The following is an 18,298-nucleotide window of genomic DNA, read 5'->3' on the forward strand; positions in this document are numbered from 1 at the left end:
AATTTAACATTTGATGATTTTGGTTTTTTTTTCCTTCAAAATGTTAGGTATTAAACCGTAAAATATGTCATAACTTGAATTTTCCTCCCAAATTTTCAGTATTTACAAAAACATAAAAATATCAAAAATATCACTTCAATCAATTTATGTCATTTCTTTATTTTTGGGCGCTTTCATTGATTTATATTATTTTATAAGATCAATTTTATAGATAAAAAAATTAAAAATATTGAAGAATGAAAAATAAAAATAAACATTTAGGGAGTGAAATAAAAAGGAAAAAAAGTATTAAAATGTATTAGAGAATAATATAAATTATATTTTGAGATCTCAACTTAAAATTTTAGATGAGATCTCAATATATGATTTATATTATTTTTTAACAAAATGATTTATATAGAACTACAAACAATATAATGAAAGATCTTGTAAAATGAGAAAAATAAAAATAAATAGAAGAATCAAATAAAATTGAAAAATTATAGGAAGAGATTCTACACAATTAAAAAAGAAAGAAAATTTATTTAATTTTGACCACAAAATTTTCCAATTAGAAATCCCCAATCAAGAAGAAAATAATATAAAATCTTCAAATATTATCTTTCTACTTCTGACTTTTCCTATTTAATAAAACCAAAAAAATTTTCATATCCAAACAAATATATTTGTTAGAAAATATTTTATTTTGACTTCTTCGAAGATTTAAATTGACATATTGTATAGTGAAAAACTAGGGCTTGGGTTTTTCAAGTTCAAAGATTACAATATTAATTAAATGATAGAAAATAACTCAAATATAAATTTAATAATTTATAAAACTGATTGAAAAAATAGCACACTAACCTAACTGTTTTCACAATAGCTAGACTGGCCTAGTCTATAAAGGAAAAATCAAACCAAAACATCATTTTCTAAACCTAATTTATATATAAAAACAATCTTACAAGAGGCAAGGCTTCTAGAACACTCTGATAAAATTATATCTAAGTAATCAGATAATTAAGAAATTATAGTGAATTTTGTCTGAAAGCTCAGATAACAAGTATCAACCTTTTCTTATAGTTAACATTATCAACTTATTCCATGAATTCAAGAATATATTTGCTAAAAATTCCGCGTCACAAATTCTAAATGATAACGATGAATTGAAGGCTGTCAACTCTGAATGGTAGAGCAAAGATGTCACTCATTCGTGGAAGGTAGAAAACTTGGTGCTCTTTTGCACGTAAAACGCATGAATGGTGGGTGAATTGATGCCAAATTTAAAGTCTACAGCCCCTTCTTCTTCTTTTTTTTTTTTAATGTTTAAAGATTCTTATAACCGCAATGGTTATGGTTATTTTTTAAAATATTTTTCACTTGAAAATATATTAAAATAATATTTTTTTTATTTTTAACTTCAGTACATCAAAATAATCTAAAAATATCAAAAAAATATTAATTTGAAGCAAAAACAACAAAAAAATTTTAATTTTTTTTAAAAACACTTTTGAAATACGAAAACAAATAGGTTGGTCAAGCTTTCTAACATTGTGTTTTAACTTGTGTTTAAATATGTTTTCAAAATACGTTTATCATTGAAAAATATTAAATTAATGATTTTTTTAGTTTTTTCTAATAATTTTGATGTGGTAATATAAAAAATTAAAAAAATTAATATATTTTAAATTAAAAATCACTTTTAAAACACAATATATATTGCAGTATTAAACACACGCTGAATTCCTTACAATTCAAACTGAGGTATGTTAAAAACATTATGGCTACATTTGTAGCTTCCAATAAATTTCTACCAACTTTATAAGAAAATGATTTGCTTGATTAAAGTCGTTAATTTGGCACTTTTCACACAAAAAAATCGAATTTAGGATGGCCTTCTTTAATCCCTAACAGTGGGGAAAGTGTTGCGAGGGATTGATGTTGGTTTTTATTATCTTACACATGGTAGAAATTACATAACAAAATTATTTGAAAGTTTTTAAGATTTTATTAGATAGATCTAGAGTTGTTTAGGGATTTATTACCTAAAAATTTGATCATTTTTAGGTTTGAATAATTTTTTAAAGACTGGGTTGTTGCAAGCCATAAGCTGACAATTGTCCAGCCTTCAACGATAATCTACATGAACTACCGATAAGAAATCTTCTAAATCCCTATTTAGAAAAGAGAGATTGCCACGGTTAGAGTGCTAGCTCTAATATTATGTTTACGTATTTTTTTCGTCTAACAAACAATCACTCCTCTTTTGTTAAAATAAGAGGCATGATTTATTATTTATAGATAAATCTAAAAAAACCTATAAATTGGTAAAAATATCACTTTACCCCCTGAATAATATTCATATATTAATTCAAGATGATTTTAGAAATTAACTCAATCAGGTCCTTACTTGATTTTTCTAGGTCTAGAAATATAATTCATGTATTAATTATATTCTAGTCCTTAAGTTCTAAAATATATTTTAATTTAATCAAGTCATACTTAATTAAACCATCCCAGTTTAATTTGTAAGTGATAGTTTTTAATGCGTTTAACCTATTAGATTACTAATATGTTGACCCAAATATAAATTATAATTATAATTAAATAAATTAAACAATTTAATTTATTATCAATTCAACAATTGATTAATTTATATTTGAAGATTAAATGCATTATCTAACAATATGTTATGATTCTCAAATATTAGAAAAGTTATTGATTTTAAATTAAATTTCAACAATTGATTAATTTATATTTGAAGATTAAATGCATTATCTAACAATATGTTATGATTCTCAAATATTAGAAAAGTTATTGATTTTAAATTAAATTAGATTTTAAGTTGAATGGATATAGAATTGAACCGATAAAACAAGTTTAATTACTGCACTCAAAATCGGTTGTTTCATATTAAATTCTGTGAGGCCAATCCCATTCTTTTTTCTGAATTATTGATGACTCGTTAGTCTCTCAGATTTTATTTGCATGTGCATGCGACAGAGAGGTGGACGAGCTTTGAATTTTTGGAACCTTAATTTTCAAAGGATTTTGCTATCAATTATTTTTTGTAAAATTAGTTGCTTATACTCTCTTTTTTCTTCTTCTTCAACTATCTCATCAATTAATTTAATGAGTCTAATTAATCCACAGCCCAAATCTTAATCGACTTGTTAATCTAATTTGTGGTTTTATTTAGCTCTTAATCTCTTCTTTTCCATCTTATTAATCTAATTTCTTGAGACAAAGAAGGATACATCCGTCCCCACCTAATTAAGATTAGGGACAGGAAAGAAAAATAAAGAGAAAAATCCCAGAGGACCCCTCATGGAAGATCGATGCAATTTAAACACAAAAACTGAACATGTGATTTCGCTTCGCTTTTTTTGCATGTGAGTGTCATTTTCACCCTTCTTTTTATAATTATTTTTCTGCATTTTTTTGATAGATTTTTATTTGTGGCCTTGAAAGTCTCTTGATTTTAGGATGTTCACATTAAAGGAAGTCTGTCGTTTCCTTCGTGTTCGGTTCTTGGATATCTGTTCTCGATCTGGAAACAAAATAGAAGAAAATGATTAAAATAAGAAATTTATGCTTGTTTTTTCCATATATGTGTTGTATTTTGAATAGAATCGAGTTTAGTAATCTTGAAATATATAAATTAAATCAAGATATTTAATATTAAAAGTGCACATAACAAGGATATGTTTTTGTAATTGGAGTTTTAATTTCTTGTAAATTTAATAGTTTTTTCTGGTTAGCGAAATTAAGATTAATAAAAGATTAATTATAATTGGTACCTAAATTAAAAAAAAAAGACCTGTAAACACATCCATTAAAATCCTTTAATAAACATCACCCACAAGTTTACTTATGAAATCATTAATAATAATATCCTTTAGTTGATGTAAGTTGTTATTATTATTATTATTAGTAAAAATTATATAAATAATCATTAAAAATTATTTAATAAAAATATCATATGGAAAGAGAAATATAAATTATATAAATTTTAAAGTAATATATATATATATATATATATATATATATATATCAATTAGTAAATCCACGCATGCACCAAGCAAAAATCTTACGACAACAAAACATGAACAGATCATTGTCAAGAATAAGATTTGGTGCATTGAATGACTTCAATTATGTTTTCCCCTTTCACATGAAATTAAAATAGAGAACAAATCATTGTAAAAAACATGGCAATTGATTATACCATTTAACTAATTGATGGACTTAATTTACTTCTAGTTTGGCTTAGAGCACTTGATTAATAAGATTATTAATTCTTTTTTTAGCTGTTGAATTAATAATATCTCTCAATTGATGTTGATTATTTTTAAATAATGCTAAATATAAAGAAAACATAATTAAAAAAACTTCAAAAATATATATTTATTTTAAAATCACGGTCCAATAACACAAGTACATTCTTGAATTTTCTTATTGTTATTTTTTTCACATTTAGCATTTGAGATGTCATAAATTCACTCATTAATTTTTTTGTATCATTTTAAATCACTCCATTTAGCTTTTTTCTTTTACATGATATAAACTATATTTTTTATTTTTTTTTATTTCATAAAACTTAAATCATCCTCCACCTATTTTTTCAAAATTGTACGCTACATATTTTTCTCAATTTCTACATATGGCTATGAATGAAAATGCACGCCCAACCGTAAATCCATCTATCAACCCGTAGAGAAACAAACAAATAGTCAGAATAAGGGCTCCACCCCATTATTCTATCCCTCTATCTGTCACTATAAATTGCCCCATGCCGTGCTGGATATCCACGTGTTGCTTTCTCCATGAATGACCTTTTTTCCTTCTTGTTTAGTTATGTGACAAAAAGCAACAGCGTCAAACTTCAATTTCGTCCCCAAGATATTACTCTATTACTAATTGAGTTTCGAAATTTTTTGTTTTATCATTTTTTATCCAAACACAATCAATTTTAGATAATGAACCTGTTTAGGAGTGTGGTAAAGGGTTTTTAAAATATCTTTTCTCTCAAAAAATTAATTTAAAACAAAAAAAAATTAAAATTTTATAAAAACACAATTCAACTGCACTCTCAAACACTACCAATTTTGTTTGATAACGTTCAAATGTAACTACAAAATAAGCTAACAAGAGTATTTCTAATACGAGAACGGGGTGACATTGTCTAATATCAACTACATTTAAGATAAAAAAAAGTGTTTGAAAATGTGGTAGCGGTTGTGTTCAAAGTATTTTTTGCTTGAAATTATATTAAAATAATATATTTTTTAAAAAAATTATTTTTAATATCAGCACATTAAAAAAATATAAAAAAATAATTTTAAACAAAATTTTGTTTTAAATTTTCCCAAACATTGCCAAAACCTATAAAATCAAAATAATGATGACTGAATTGATAATAAGATAATAATTAAAGACTAAATCTAGGTTTCTGCAAGAAACAAAATAAATCCTCTGCCTTTGTCGGCTTATGACATGAGTGATGAGAAAGGAAGCAGTGGAGGAGTCGGTCAATCAGTTACAGCTAACAGATATCCTGCGTACGTAGTTGAAAATTATTTTGTAATAGTTTTAAAAGTAGTGTCTGCGTTCACGCGGTTTGATTCACTGCTCTTTCTGATAATTAAAACAAAATAATAGTAAGAGATTAAACTTTAACTCAAGGTTAAGAAATAATAATAAAATATTAGACTTCATTTAAAGGTTAAAAAATAATAGTAGAAAAATAAACCTCAATTTAAAACGTAATAGTAAATTATTAAACTTCAATTTAAGGCTTAAACAATTGTGATTAGGACTTTTGTGGTATATTTTAGGTTTTTGTCCCGTATACCATATAGTTTTTTTTAAATGATATTTAATATTGAAAACAAATTATTTTATATATAATTAGTTGTATTGTAAAATATTTTATGAATAAAACTAATCAAATAAACATATTATCTTTTAAAATTATTAAGATATAAAATTCAACTGAAAGTTTCTTCAACACAAAAATATATTTTGATAAGACAAGTTGAAGTTGCGAGCGTTTGGAAACACAGTTATATATGTGTTTTTAAAAAAATTTAAATTTATTTTATTAAAAATTAATTTTTTTATATGTTTTGAATTGTTTTGATGCACTGATTTCAAAAATAATTTTTAAAAAATAAAAGAAATATCATTTGATACATTTCATTATAAAAAATACTTTAAAAAATAATCGTAATCATACTTTCAAACAGATACGTACCATATCTTGGCTTTTTTTTTTAATTTTTTAGCACAAGATTTCAGTTGCTTTTCTTTTAAAAAATTATTAATAGAATAAAATGCTTTTTTTTATGTCAAAGTCGAATTCAGAACCGTTAAAAAAAAAGAGAAGATTTCTTTTAATTAAAAAAACTTTCATTTCTTGGCTTGAGAGTTAATTTTTTTTTACCTTTTTATTTAAATATTGTAAAAATCAAATTAGAAAAAGCTTGCATTTGTTTTTAAATAAAAATAAGTTGTCGTTTTTTAATCCTTTCCATGATAGGTCCAAGTGAAATCCTAACCTAGATGTCTCTCTCCCTCTCTCTTTTCCTTTTCCTTTCCGAGAAAAGATCCTAGTGAATTAAGAACCTCACCCTCCTACATCTTAAATTCAATAACTTGCCGAATTCAATAACTTGCCATAATTAAGTTTTGAAATAAAATTTTCGTACTTTTTTTTATATATATTTTTCTTTTTAAATTCAATTTTCCAACAACTCCCATTAATTTTACTTGGACATGGTCCTAGGAAAATGGCATTTAAATTTTAAAGACTTCACTTTTGGCTGATCAAAACTTTGAACTTGAACCCGTCCTTGCATGAGAAGACGATAAATGCTAGTGCCATTTCTAGATGGGTTAATTAATAAGTAATTGTACTTAGGATAAGAGGAACTCGTGTTAATAAATTGATTAAAGTTGAATACGATAGTTATCTATATTTTCTAAGGTTAACCGTAATTAGAGTTGGAAGAAATGTGTAATATAATAACCTCATTAAATAAACAAAAAGGAAATAAATATAATAAACAAAAAGGAAATAAATATATCATATAAAACTTAGAAGTCAGTAAGATTTTTTATTCTCATTATTTGAATGCGGAAATTTGACTAATATGTGATAGATTTTCACTATTAACCAGTGCTATTAAAGTTGAGTGGGTCTACCTTATCCTTTAATTTATTTTTTTATATGAATTGAGTTTTAAATTAAATTAAATATAAATTAATTTGATTTGATTTGGATAATATAATGGATGAATTCGTAACTTGGTTAAAATTTAATATATTTATTTTCAATCTAATTTTTTTAAAGTTGAACATTCTAAGGATTTGATTTGTGACTATATGAGTTTATTTTCCATTATCATCTCTGTTTTTAAGTTAAGAAGTGGTGATAAAAAATAACATTTTTTTTGTAAATATAAAAATTCAAGTATATATATATTATCTAATATTTAATAAATTTAATCCAAATACATAAAACAGTTGAAAAAAAATCCTCATCATAAAAAGATTTCTTGATTTTTTTTACCAAGCTTTTTGTTTATTAATTCTAAATAGAAAATGATAAAAATAAGATCCTATACTACCTGCTAAAAATTCCAATGGACCAAGTCCCACTGCAAAACCATAAAAACCCTCCCTCCCCACATAAAAAATTTAAAACAAAGAAAAAATTTGTACCCAGAAGAGAGAGTGAGAACCATAAATGATATAAATCTTGTGTTCTGACCCCTTTACCGAGTATCCCATAGTTTCACCCTCTCTCTCTCAAGAAATCAATAGCTCTATGCTTCTCTTCCATTTGGATATTTCTAATTGACTACACTCTGCTTAGTATCCCTCTCAAAACATCAAGACATCAACATACTCTGTTTTGGATAGTGGTTTGTTTCTTGATTTACCAAGCTCTCGCCATCTGCTGTTCTTTTCACTTAAAGTTGATTCCTTTTTATCATTTTCAGTTATAAAGAGAAATACATTCTTGATCTTAGAGCTACAAAAGAAAAGGAAGCAGAGGAGTATTTAAATTCTCACTTTCTTGTATTTACTCTGCCTTTCCTTCCTTCAAAATTCAGAGTGGTTTCTTGCTGTTTCTGTTGATTTAAAGTGTTTTTCTAGCTGGGTCTTGATTTAACTTGAAGAATTAACGTTGAGTTTGTGTTGTTTGATTACCAAGACAAGTAATTTGGTTTCTTCAATATTGATCAAAGCAGAGTCTCTGTTTTGTAGTGTAACGGTTGAGTTTCCTTCAAGAAAAAAACAAAACAATATAAAACAAAGGAGTAATTCCCACTCGAGAGAAGGTTTTAGTGTTCCAATTTGAAGAAAAATCTTGCCTGAATTTTCAGTCTCCGGTGACAGGGAAAAGATTTGATCTTTAGACAACATTGTCATTTTTTCCTTCTTGTTGCCAACAAAAACTTATTTATTTTAGTTTCTGTTTGATAAAGATAAAGATAAAGTAAAAGAAGTGAGAATTTTTTTTTTCCTTATATTTAGATGTCCAAACGTCAAAAAATAGAATTCTCTAACATTTCTGTTTCTTTCTTTGAATAGGGAAATCGTATCCCTATAATCTCTCATTCTCTCCGCTCTTTCTTCCTATCTCTCTATTGTCCCTCCTCTGTTTTCACAGGGACAAGAGGAAGACTCTTTGACTCGAGATTTCCTGTCTTTTTTAATCTAAAATCATGTTTCTCGACAAAGGGTCAATGCAATCAAACCTCGATTGCTTCCTTCATTGCACAACTCCGCTGGTCCCATCTCAATCCCTCCCCAAGGTTTGTGTTTTTTTGTCTTGCTTCTGAAGAGTTTATCTGCAAATTGAGTTGTGCGTGATTGTTGGCCAATTGTTTTATTTGTGTTTTAGAGGGAGATTAGGAATCTAAACAGACTATGGCACCCATGGGAGAGAGACACAGTGGAGTATTTTACTCTGGGTGATCTATGGAATTGTTATGATGAATGGAGTGCTTATGGGGCTGGAGTTCCTATTGCTTTGGACAATGGTGAAACCTTGGTTCAATACTATGTGCCTTACCTCTCTGCTATCCAAATTTTCACAAGCAATTCTCCAGTCAACAGTTTCAGGTATCACTTTGTTTTCTTGTGTTTATGCACCTTTAATATTCCTCTTGAAATTAATGAACCATGTAAGTTATCATGTTAATTGATGAAAGAAGATCACATAAGTGTTTCAAAATCCCAGATGCATTAGCTAAAAACTTATTGATTTTGTGACCAATACTGTTGCAATTAGCCCTTTCATTTGTTCAAGTTTTTTAAATTATGATTGTTGGAAGTCTGCAACATACTAACTGGGAGGGTGAATTGTGTGAATTTTGAGTGTTCATCTTAAGCAGACGAGGCCGAGAAAGTAATGTTTGGAATGTTTTTGATTTGGTGTTTGTAGGGAAGACACTGAGTCTGGTGATGGCGAAACGAGAGACTCTTTCAGCGATTCGTGGAGTGATGATAGTGAGAGTGACAAGAAATGCAGGTGCGATGGATGCTCATCAGAAGGAGGGTCAGAGCAAGACAACCCTTGTCCTAGAAATGATAGATTGGGGCGCCTATATTTTCAATACTTTGAGAGATCAACTCCTTATGGAAGAGTTCCTTTGATGGACAAGGTTGGTGTTTTTTTTGCTCTTGCGCAAATCTTACAGCTTGTAGCTTTTTTCAATCTACTTTGAGTAGCATTTTTCAGCTTTAGTTTTCAAAGATTATGAATGATCAAGACAAAGCAAAACTATATTGATTTGTTGAGAATCATTCCGCATCCTTTTCATGATAGGCATCTTGTAAAGAGGAATTGCAACTTTTGACTTTTGTACTATAAAATAAAGAACTGCAATGTCTTAAGCTAATAGATTCATATCTTTCGTTGTTTAGTTCATCATGGTGTTTCCTGAGCATATATTCGCACGTTCTATCGGTATTGTCTCTTTAACTTTTTCCTGTTGTCTGGAAGAAGAATCGATGAGACCATCAACAAAATGAGTTCTTAAAACTGGGGTTGATTTTGACTATTAAAATGTACTAATTCCTTCGCTTTGTTTTAAAGCTTGGATTCTATGACACCTTCTTGGCCTTTTGCTTACAGATTAATGGATTTGCTCGACGCTTTCCGGGTTTAACATCATTGAGAAGTGTAGATCTTTCACCGGCAAGTTGGATGGCAATTGCCTGGTTGGTTTCTCAATCTCTCTCTTACAGAAACTCGCACGACAAGCAATCAAAATAATTAAGTTAACTAAAGTATACTCAAAGGCATGGTTTCCACATTTAACATGGTGCCTAATTGTTTATCCTGTTATTCAATTCATGGGAGTTCCCTGATAAGCTTCAATGAATCATTATTCTTCACACCCATCAGCATGTTTATATTAATAACATCGAAGCATTTGTGTTCAACTATACGCAGGTACCCTATCTATCACATTCCAATGGGAAGAACCATAAAGGACTTGTCCACATGCTTCCTCACCTACCACACCCTCTCATCATCTTTTCAAGGTACCTTTTCGAACCCAATTCTCTGATCTTTACCTAGAGAGCTTCGAATATGCTGATTGATTAGCTTATTTAGTATGCGTTTAATGTATGTTTATGCCTTCAGATATGGACGTAGAAGATGACATTGAGAGTCCGGAAAAGAAGCGAAAGGAAGGGGATAACATCACTCTCCCTCCATTTGGTTTGGCCACTTACAAGATGCAAGGGAACGTGTGGGTCTCAGGCAATTGCGGTCGGGACCAAGACAGGCTAGTGTCACTTTTAAGCGTGGCAGATTCATGGCTAAAGCAACTATGGGTCGAGCACCATGACTTCAATTACTTCACGGGGACTAGGCGTGGCCAATACCATAACTTAAAAGATTTCACTTTTGAAACTTCCCCTTAACAGGGGGATTGATCACTAAAATCCTCCTTTTTTTTGTTGGATCTCCGGCGTGGACTTTGTGTCTGAGGACTCTAGCTAGTTCTTTCTCGCAACCAAGCTCAATTTCTAGCCAGTCAGTGTTGATGAGGTTACTCCTCTTCTTTTGGCTGCTGTTTAAGTGGTAAATGGGGCCTCGTTATGTGTAGAGTGATGGTCGAGGTCCCTGAGAGATAGTAGGATTAGAGGCTCTTGAACTTTGAACTTCCTTTTAATGTGCAACACACTTTTTCTTGACCATCATGAAATCGTTGAGAGTGAGGAGATCACTGATACTTTTGCAAGCTTCCTCCATGTCTCTAAAGCCACAGCAACTTGCATGTGTGTGAATGTGCTTTTGGGATTGTCCGGCACAGCACTCAGCACTCTCCCTTGATCATTACCATAAATCTATTGTTTTCTTGCATCATGAATCACCATATAGTGGCATATTCTATATGTTTGATGACAGCCATACATTCACCTTGGAGATGGACTCTGATTCTTGTGAGTTTGGCCTCTGGGAAAAAATCAAGCCAAGAATCTTCAGAAAATTTCATATACATTTCAGTGGCATGTTCCCCTACTTCCCTGTCAGATTGATTGGACTATATAGCAGTGTTATTAAGATGTGTTCGGTAGTGTAGTAGTGGTTTTTCAAATAACTTTTCAAATAATTTTTCGTGCTGAAATGCATGTTAATGATATTTTTTTATTTTTTAAAAATTATTTTTGACATCAGCACATCAAAACATACAAAACATATTAAATTTTAACAAAAAAAAATTAATTTTTTTTAAAACGCGGTCCCAAACGGTTTCTAAATCTAATCTGGCCTCCCCTGACCTGCGCTCGATCAAAAGCCCGGACTAGGTTTAAAAGAGAGTCCATTTAGAATTTGGTTGGTTTGATTTTATTGATTTGATAAGATAATTTAATTTAATTAATTGATATAGATTAAACTTGATTAACTTGTCTAATTTATAATCTTGGTCAAATATCACATATTCATAAATATAAAAATTATATATTTTTATATAACTGAACTAGTCATGTTATATATTTGCTCTATAAAGATTATTAGTTTGAGTTGCACAAACTTCAAGACCACTGGAAATTTACATGATCATTAATTTCAGGATCCATGAGATTAATCGAAGTACGTGCAAGTTAAGCCGGATACTCACATTAAATAAAAAAATCATATATTTAAGGTTTGTTTATTTTTACGTTTCAAAAAAATTTTAAAAAAATTATTTTTTTATTTTTTTTACTTTAAATTAAAAAAAAATAAACAATAATGAAGCTCGAAGGATAGTCTGAAACCAAAGCAAAATAAAAAAAATAAACAAAATTATATATTTTTTATTTTTATTTTTATTTTGATATACTAATATTAAAAATAATTTTTATAAAATTAAAAAAAATTATTTTAATATATTAAAAAAATAACTATTACAGCCATCCCATCATCCCCTCACAATAATGATGAAGCTCGAAGGATAGTCTGAAACCAAAGCAAAAGTGGGTCCTTGATGCTGCTTCTGAAAAGCCCCACTGTAAATCTGTTTTTGACTTCTTTGGCTGCAATTTCCAAAACCATTAAACACACAACTGTTGCCCATTAACACCTTCTTGTGCCGGTGACTTGGGCTGCCTGCTCATGTGTGCTGGCGTTTAAGCTCTTGTCGGTCGATACCAAGCACTTTAGTTGTTGGTGGTTACTGGTTATGCATTCTGCTGGTTTTGAAAAAAAAAAAAACCGAGTTTAGGTTTTAAAAAATATATATTTTGTAGAAACTATTTTGAGATTTATTTTTTCACACAAATAAATTAAAAACATATCTTTATAAATAAAAAATAACTTATTTTAATTCTTACCGAATAAATGTTTGAAACACAATTATGAATGGGGTTCAATAATAAAATATTAAAATAATTAAACAATATTAAATAAAATGGTAAAAAAATCACACTTGAAATTAAAAAAAAATATATTAAAGATGAAATGAGAATGCCAATTCATCTGATTAGGTACTAGAAAACAAATAGCTCAGTAATATAGTTATTTCACATTAAAAAATTAAAAAACAATATATATTGATCTACACAATAAAAAAATATGAGGTATGAAGTGTTATATAATTATTTTATGTTAAAAATTAAGAAATAATTCATGTGAAAATAAAATATAAAAAAAATATAAAGTATAGTATAAAAAAGTTAAAAAATAATTAATGTGAAAGTAGATTATAAAAGTTAAAAAATAATTTATGTGAATGTAGATTACAAATAAATATTTGAAGCTAAGTATTCATAAATTATTTTATATTTTTATATTTTATAGAAAAAAATGTAAAAAAAAAATGAAATCTCAGCAGGGTTGTATTGAATCACCTGGATTTTAGAATAACTTAACAAATCATTTAAGTTTGACTGTTTCAATTATAAATCCAAGTTTAACTTATTTATAATTTAATCAACCTGTCAAACCAGACAAGTTTATAAACATGGACTGTAGCTCATGATCTTGCCAGTGGATTATCAAAAACAAATGCATTTGATTGACGTTGCTAGTGGTTTGTAAAAAAACAAAAGCATTTCATTGACGTAAATACGAATAACAATTTTCAAGTGCCATCCACTTGTGATTAGTTTTTTACTTTTCGAAACTATTCAAAGAGTTTTGTATCTTAACATTATTTTAAAGAATTTTTTATTTAAAAATATATTAAAATAATATTTTTCTAGATTTTATTTTTATTTTTAACATTAATATATTAAAATAATCTAAAAAAACTTAAAAAAACTTTTTTGGATTCGATGTTGTTATTTGTTTTGGTTGTCATGATATTATGTACTTATTGTGTCAAGAACAAACCTAAACAAGTAAAGCTATGAGAACCAAAACTGAACAATTGATAAATATTCAGACCTTTTTTCAAGATATGTGTTCCAAGGGTAGGGGAAAGATTAAGCCCTAATCTCTTTTCTTCATTTTATTTTTTTAATTTGACCCTTCTACATTTAATTTATTTATTGGAATTATAATTAACGGTTTTTTTTATTGGCTATATATGGAGATTTCATGATGTCAAGAAAAATTTTTGGTGATTAGTTGATACTTAATTTTAAAAAATTAAATTAAATTTGGTTGATATAAAACAATTAAGAAACCCTTTTTCAAAAACCGCGTTTCTAAAAAAATTGTTTTATTAAAATTTAATATGATTTGTATGTTTTGAATTGTTTTGATGTGCTGATGTCAAAAATAATTTTTAAAAAATAAAAAAATATTATTAATATGCATTTTAACATGAAAAGTTATTTAAAAAACAACCACTACCATACTACTAAATATATTTTAGATGAGATAAAAATTAAAACAAAACAGAAACAAGTACAGAGAGTGAGGAAAATGGATAGAAACAATAAACATGAACAATAGAGTAAGGTGGAAGGACTCACCATTACTATAGTCAATTGGATAAGTTTCCATTGTTCAAAATGAATTTTTATATGCGTTGCACCACTAGGAAGAATGTGGCTTGACGCTTCTACACCTGACATGCTGCTTGAAGACTATGAGAGCCTCCCATCTGGGTTTGTAAATATTTTATTTTTTTAGAGTTTATTTTTGTTGATTGGTTTTTTTATTTTTTCTTATTATATTTGGATTGTTAAGAATTGAACATTCATTAATTTATTTTTTGTGAAATTAACCTGATTTCATGAACTGAGTTGTGAATTTTTTATATTAACTTAAACTTTTTTTTTATTGATTTTTTTAAATTTAATCTCTTGATATTGAGTTGTTTTGAAATTTAAACTTTGTTATTTTTTTTCGTTATTCTTTTTCAACAAGTTATTGTTACCATATTTTTTTTTAATTTCAATCCATTTACTGTAGTTGATTTTTTTATTATATAATTAGATAAAATTATTTTATTGAATCTAATAAAATCTATAAGTGAGATTTTCTTTTTAAAAAATATTAGTAATAGTTGAATATTTTTTTAGATACAACTAGTTACATGACCCGCGCGATGCCGCGGGACAATAGTTTTTGTATAAAAAATATCAAAAAAAGTTAAGATCTAAAAGTATTAGGTCTTTTTACAAAGTTATACCCAAGAGTCTTGAATGTGGCTGCAATGCCTGACCCAGAGTAATATTTATAATATTAATAATAATATTAAACTTGCATGACCCAAGTTTAAGTAGGTCTGACTGCAATATCAAACCCAATAGTCTTGGATGAGGGTCTGGCTGCAAGATCGTGTCATAAAAGTGTGATAATTAAATAGATTAAGTAAAAAGAAAAAAAAAACAAAAGGAAGAAAAAAATTAATGAAGAAAAAGAAAAAAATAATTGAATTAATTGGGTTAACCCTTTAAACCAGGTTAACCCATCAAACCTTGGATTCATGTCGTGAAAGTTTGATAACTAAATAGAAAAAAAAAATTGACGGGTTACCATAAAATTAACTGGGCTAACCTATCAAACCGGGATCCGTGTCATGAAAATTTGATAACTAAATAAAAAAATTGAACATTAACAAAGTAAATTAAACGAAAGAAATTAATTAAAAAGAAAAAAACAAACAAAAAGGCATCAGCCTTTTTACTATGGATTACAGTGTGCAGTTCACAGTTAAAGGCATAATAATAGCAAAAAAACAAAAAGAAAAAAAAAGAAAAACTAAAGGCATCAGTCGATAACTAAATAGGAAAAAATTTAATATTGATGAACTAAATTAAATAAAAAAAATATTAAATAAAAAGAAACAATAAAAGAAAAAAAAATTATAAGAAGAAAAAAACTAATGAAGAAAAAGAAAAAAAATCTAAATTAACTGGGTTAACCCGTCAAACCTGATATCCGTGTCATGAAAGTCTGATAATTAAATAGAAAAATAATAATATCAACAAACTACATAAAAAATTAATTAAAAAAACAGAAAGCATCAGTCTTTTTACCGCGGACTGCACTGTACAGTCCACAGTGAAAGGCATAAAAAAACAAAAACAAAACTAAAAGCTTTAGCCTTTTCATTGTGGACTGCATATAATATTAAAAGATGAAATCAAAAGAACAAAATTAATGAGAAAAAAAAAATCTGAATCAACCTGGTTAACCCGCCAAATCAGGTCAACCCGTCAAACCTGGAATTCGTGTCATGAAAGTGTGATAACTAAATAGAAAAAATGATTTATTATTAATAAAATAAATTAAAAAGAAGATTAATTAAAAAGGAAAAAGCAAAGAGAAAAAAACCTACATAAAGAAAAAAACTAATGAAGAAAAAGAAAAAAATCTGAATTAATTGGGTTAACCCTTCAAATCAGGTTAACTCGTCAAACCTGGGATTCGCGTCATGAAAGTTTGATAACTAAATAGAAAAAAAAATTGACGGGTTAACCCATCAAGCCCGGGATACGTGTCATGAAAGTCTGATAATTAAATAGAAAGAAATTTAACATTAGAAAACTAAACTAAACGAAAAACATTACTTAAAAAGAAAAAAAGCAAAAAACAAATTCCGGGTTAACTCGTCAAACTTTAAAAAAAGCAAAAAAAAAATTTCAGGTTAACTCGTCAAACCAGGTTAACTCGTCAAACCCGGGATCCGTGTCATGAAAGTCTGATAACTAAAAACAAAATTAACATTAATAAACTAAATTAAACAAAAAAATTCATGAAAATAAAAAAACACAAAGAAAAAAAAGCAAAAAAAAACCCATAAAGGTATAAAAACCGAAATAAATAAATAAAATAGAAAAAAAAATTAAAAATAAAAAAAAAACAGCTTAGCGTTTCATTGTGGACTGCACAGTGAAACACTAAACAGTTTTAGTATATGTTATTAATTAAAAAAAAATTTAGGTTAACTCATTAAATCAGGTTAACTCGTCAAACCCGGGATCCGTGTTATGAAAATCTGATAATTAAATAAAAAAATTAACATTAACAAACTAAATTAAACAAAAAAAAGTCATTAAAAGAAAAATACACAAAGAAAAAGACAAAAAAAACCTATAAAGGCATAGAAAAAGAAAAAAAAACAGAAAAAAATATGAATTTTTTTTTTTAAAAAAAGAAGAAGGCTGCTTAGCGCATAGTGAAACACTGAGCAGTTTTAATTTATTTTTAATAATAATATTAAGAAAATAAAAATATTTTTATTTCCTTTAAATTAATGAAAATTTATGTTTTACAAATAAATACAATCTAGTTTTTCTTATATTTAATATTTAGAAAATAAAAATATTTTTATTTCCTTTAGATTCTTTTTGTATCTTCCATTGTTGTTGCTCGAAAATGAAACTCATATTTTTAGGAGGAGGTTCAAATGCTAAAGATTTAAAGTTATAATAATAAATATACGCATATCATGAATTCCCCTAAACAATTGTTTTTAATATATATATATAGCTGCAGCCAGCCCCTCTAAAAAGCAATCAATAACACCAATCACATCAACTCACCAAAACTTGAAGCTTCGATCAAGCTGCAAGTGCAGGGAAGAAAGCCAGTAAGAGTATTAAATCACGCGAGAAGAAAGGAGAGAATAAAGAGATTATAACGAAAAATACTGTTTGAATCCACAGTAAATTTACTCACATGTTACAGTGTTTTCCTGAGCCCTTTTAGTTTTTTTTTAATATACACGGTGTAGCGTAATTTACCTATCTAGTCACGTAGCTATACACGTGGGTTTCTTGGACCTTTTTGTTTTAAAAGTCAAAAGGTGGCATGTGGATAGATTGGTTGTATGCCACTTAGACTATACTTGAATTATGAAGTCCTTGTCCCCACACACACACACACACACACACACACACACACACACACACACGCACGCACACAGAGAGAGAGAGAGAGAGATGTCACAATCCCACTTTAGCACTCTCTTACATGTCTTTGTAGGCTGCATTTCAAGCTATAAAATATTGGATTAAATATTAATTGAACACATCAACTATAAGTAGATATATAATCTTGAAAAGTCCCATTAGATAAGGCTAACCAGTTCACTTCCATGTTTTACAGAATTGACCCATATCTTTTTCCTATGTTGGTTCTTATCCTTAAAATCCAGGCCATGTTCGTATTAAAATGATGTTTTAATTATTATTTTTTAAAATTAAAATTTTATTGTTTAAAATTTTTTAAAAATATCAAATTGATTTTAATTAGGTTGACTGAGTAATGAATTAATAAGATTTGTATTAATGAACTAACCTGTATTAATAAGATTTAATAACCCTGATTAACATTTCTCAAGTTGAGTTAGAAAGGTTAACAACATGACAAACTAAAATATTTTCAAGATTTTAAATTGACCCCTTA

At 27.8% G+C, this 18,298-nt stretch overlaps 1 protein-coding gene across 2 annotated transcripts; it reads left to right on the forward strand.

The window, feature by feature from the left end:
* The first annotated feature begins 7,691 nt into the window (after positions 1–7,691).
* On the forward strand, positions 7,692–11,249 carry LOC133668815 (uncharacterized). 2 transcript variants are annotated; one of them, XM_062088827.1, is made up of 7 exons: positions 7,692–7,907; positions 8,581–8,804; positions 8,894–9,114; positions 9,437–9,656; positions 10,130–10,215; positions 10,451–10,542; positions 10,646–11,249. In XM_062088827.1, the coding sequence occupies exons 2-7, from the start codon at positions 8,715–8,717 to the stop codon at positions 10,927–10,929; spliced, it is 993 nt and encodes a 330-aa protein (XP_061944811.1). In that variant the 5' UTR covers positions 7,692–7,907; positions 8,581–8,714; the 3' UTR covers positions 10,930–11,249. The 2 variants fall into 2 exon arrangements, with proteins under 2 accessions (XP_061944811.1, XP_061944810.1); XM_062088826.1 differs by having other exon boundaries at positions 7,692–8,804.
* The last annotated feature ends 7,049 nt before the right edge of the window (positions 11,250–18,298 follow it).

Source organism: Populus nigra, chromosome 11 (assembly GCF_951802175.1).
Source record: "Populus nigra chromosome 11, ddPopNigr1.1, whole genome shotgun sequence".
NCBI classification, from domain to species: Eukaryota; Viridiplantae; Streptophyta; class Magnoliopsida; order Malpighiales; family Salicaceae; genus Populus; species Populus nigra.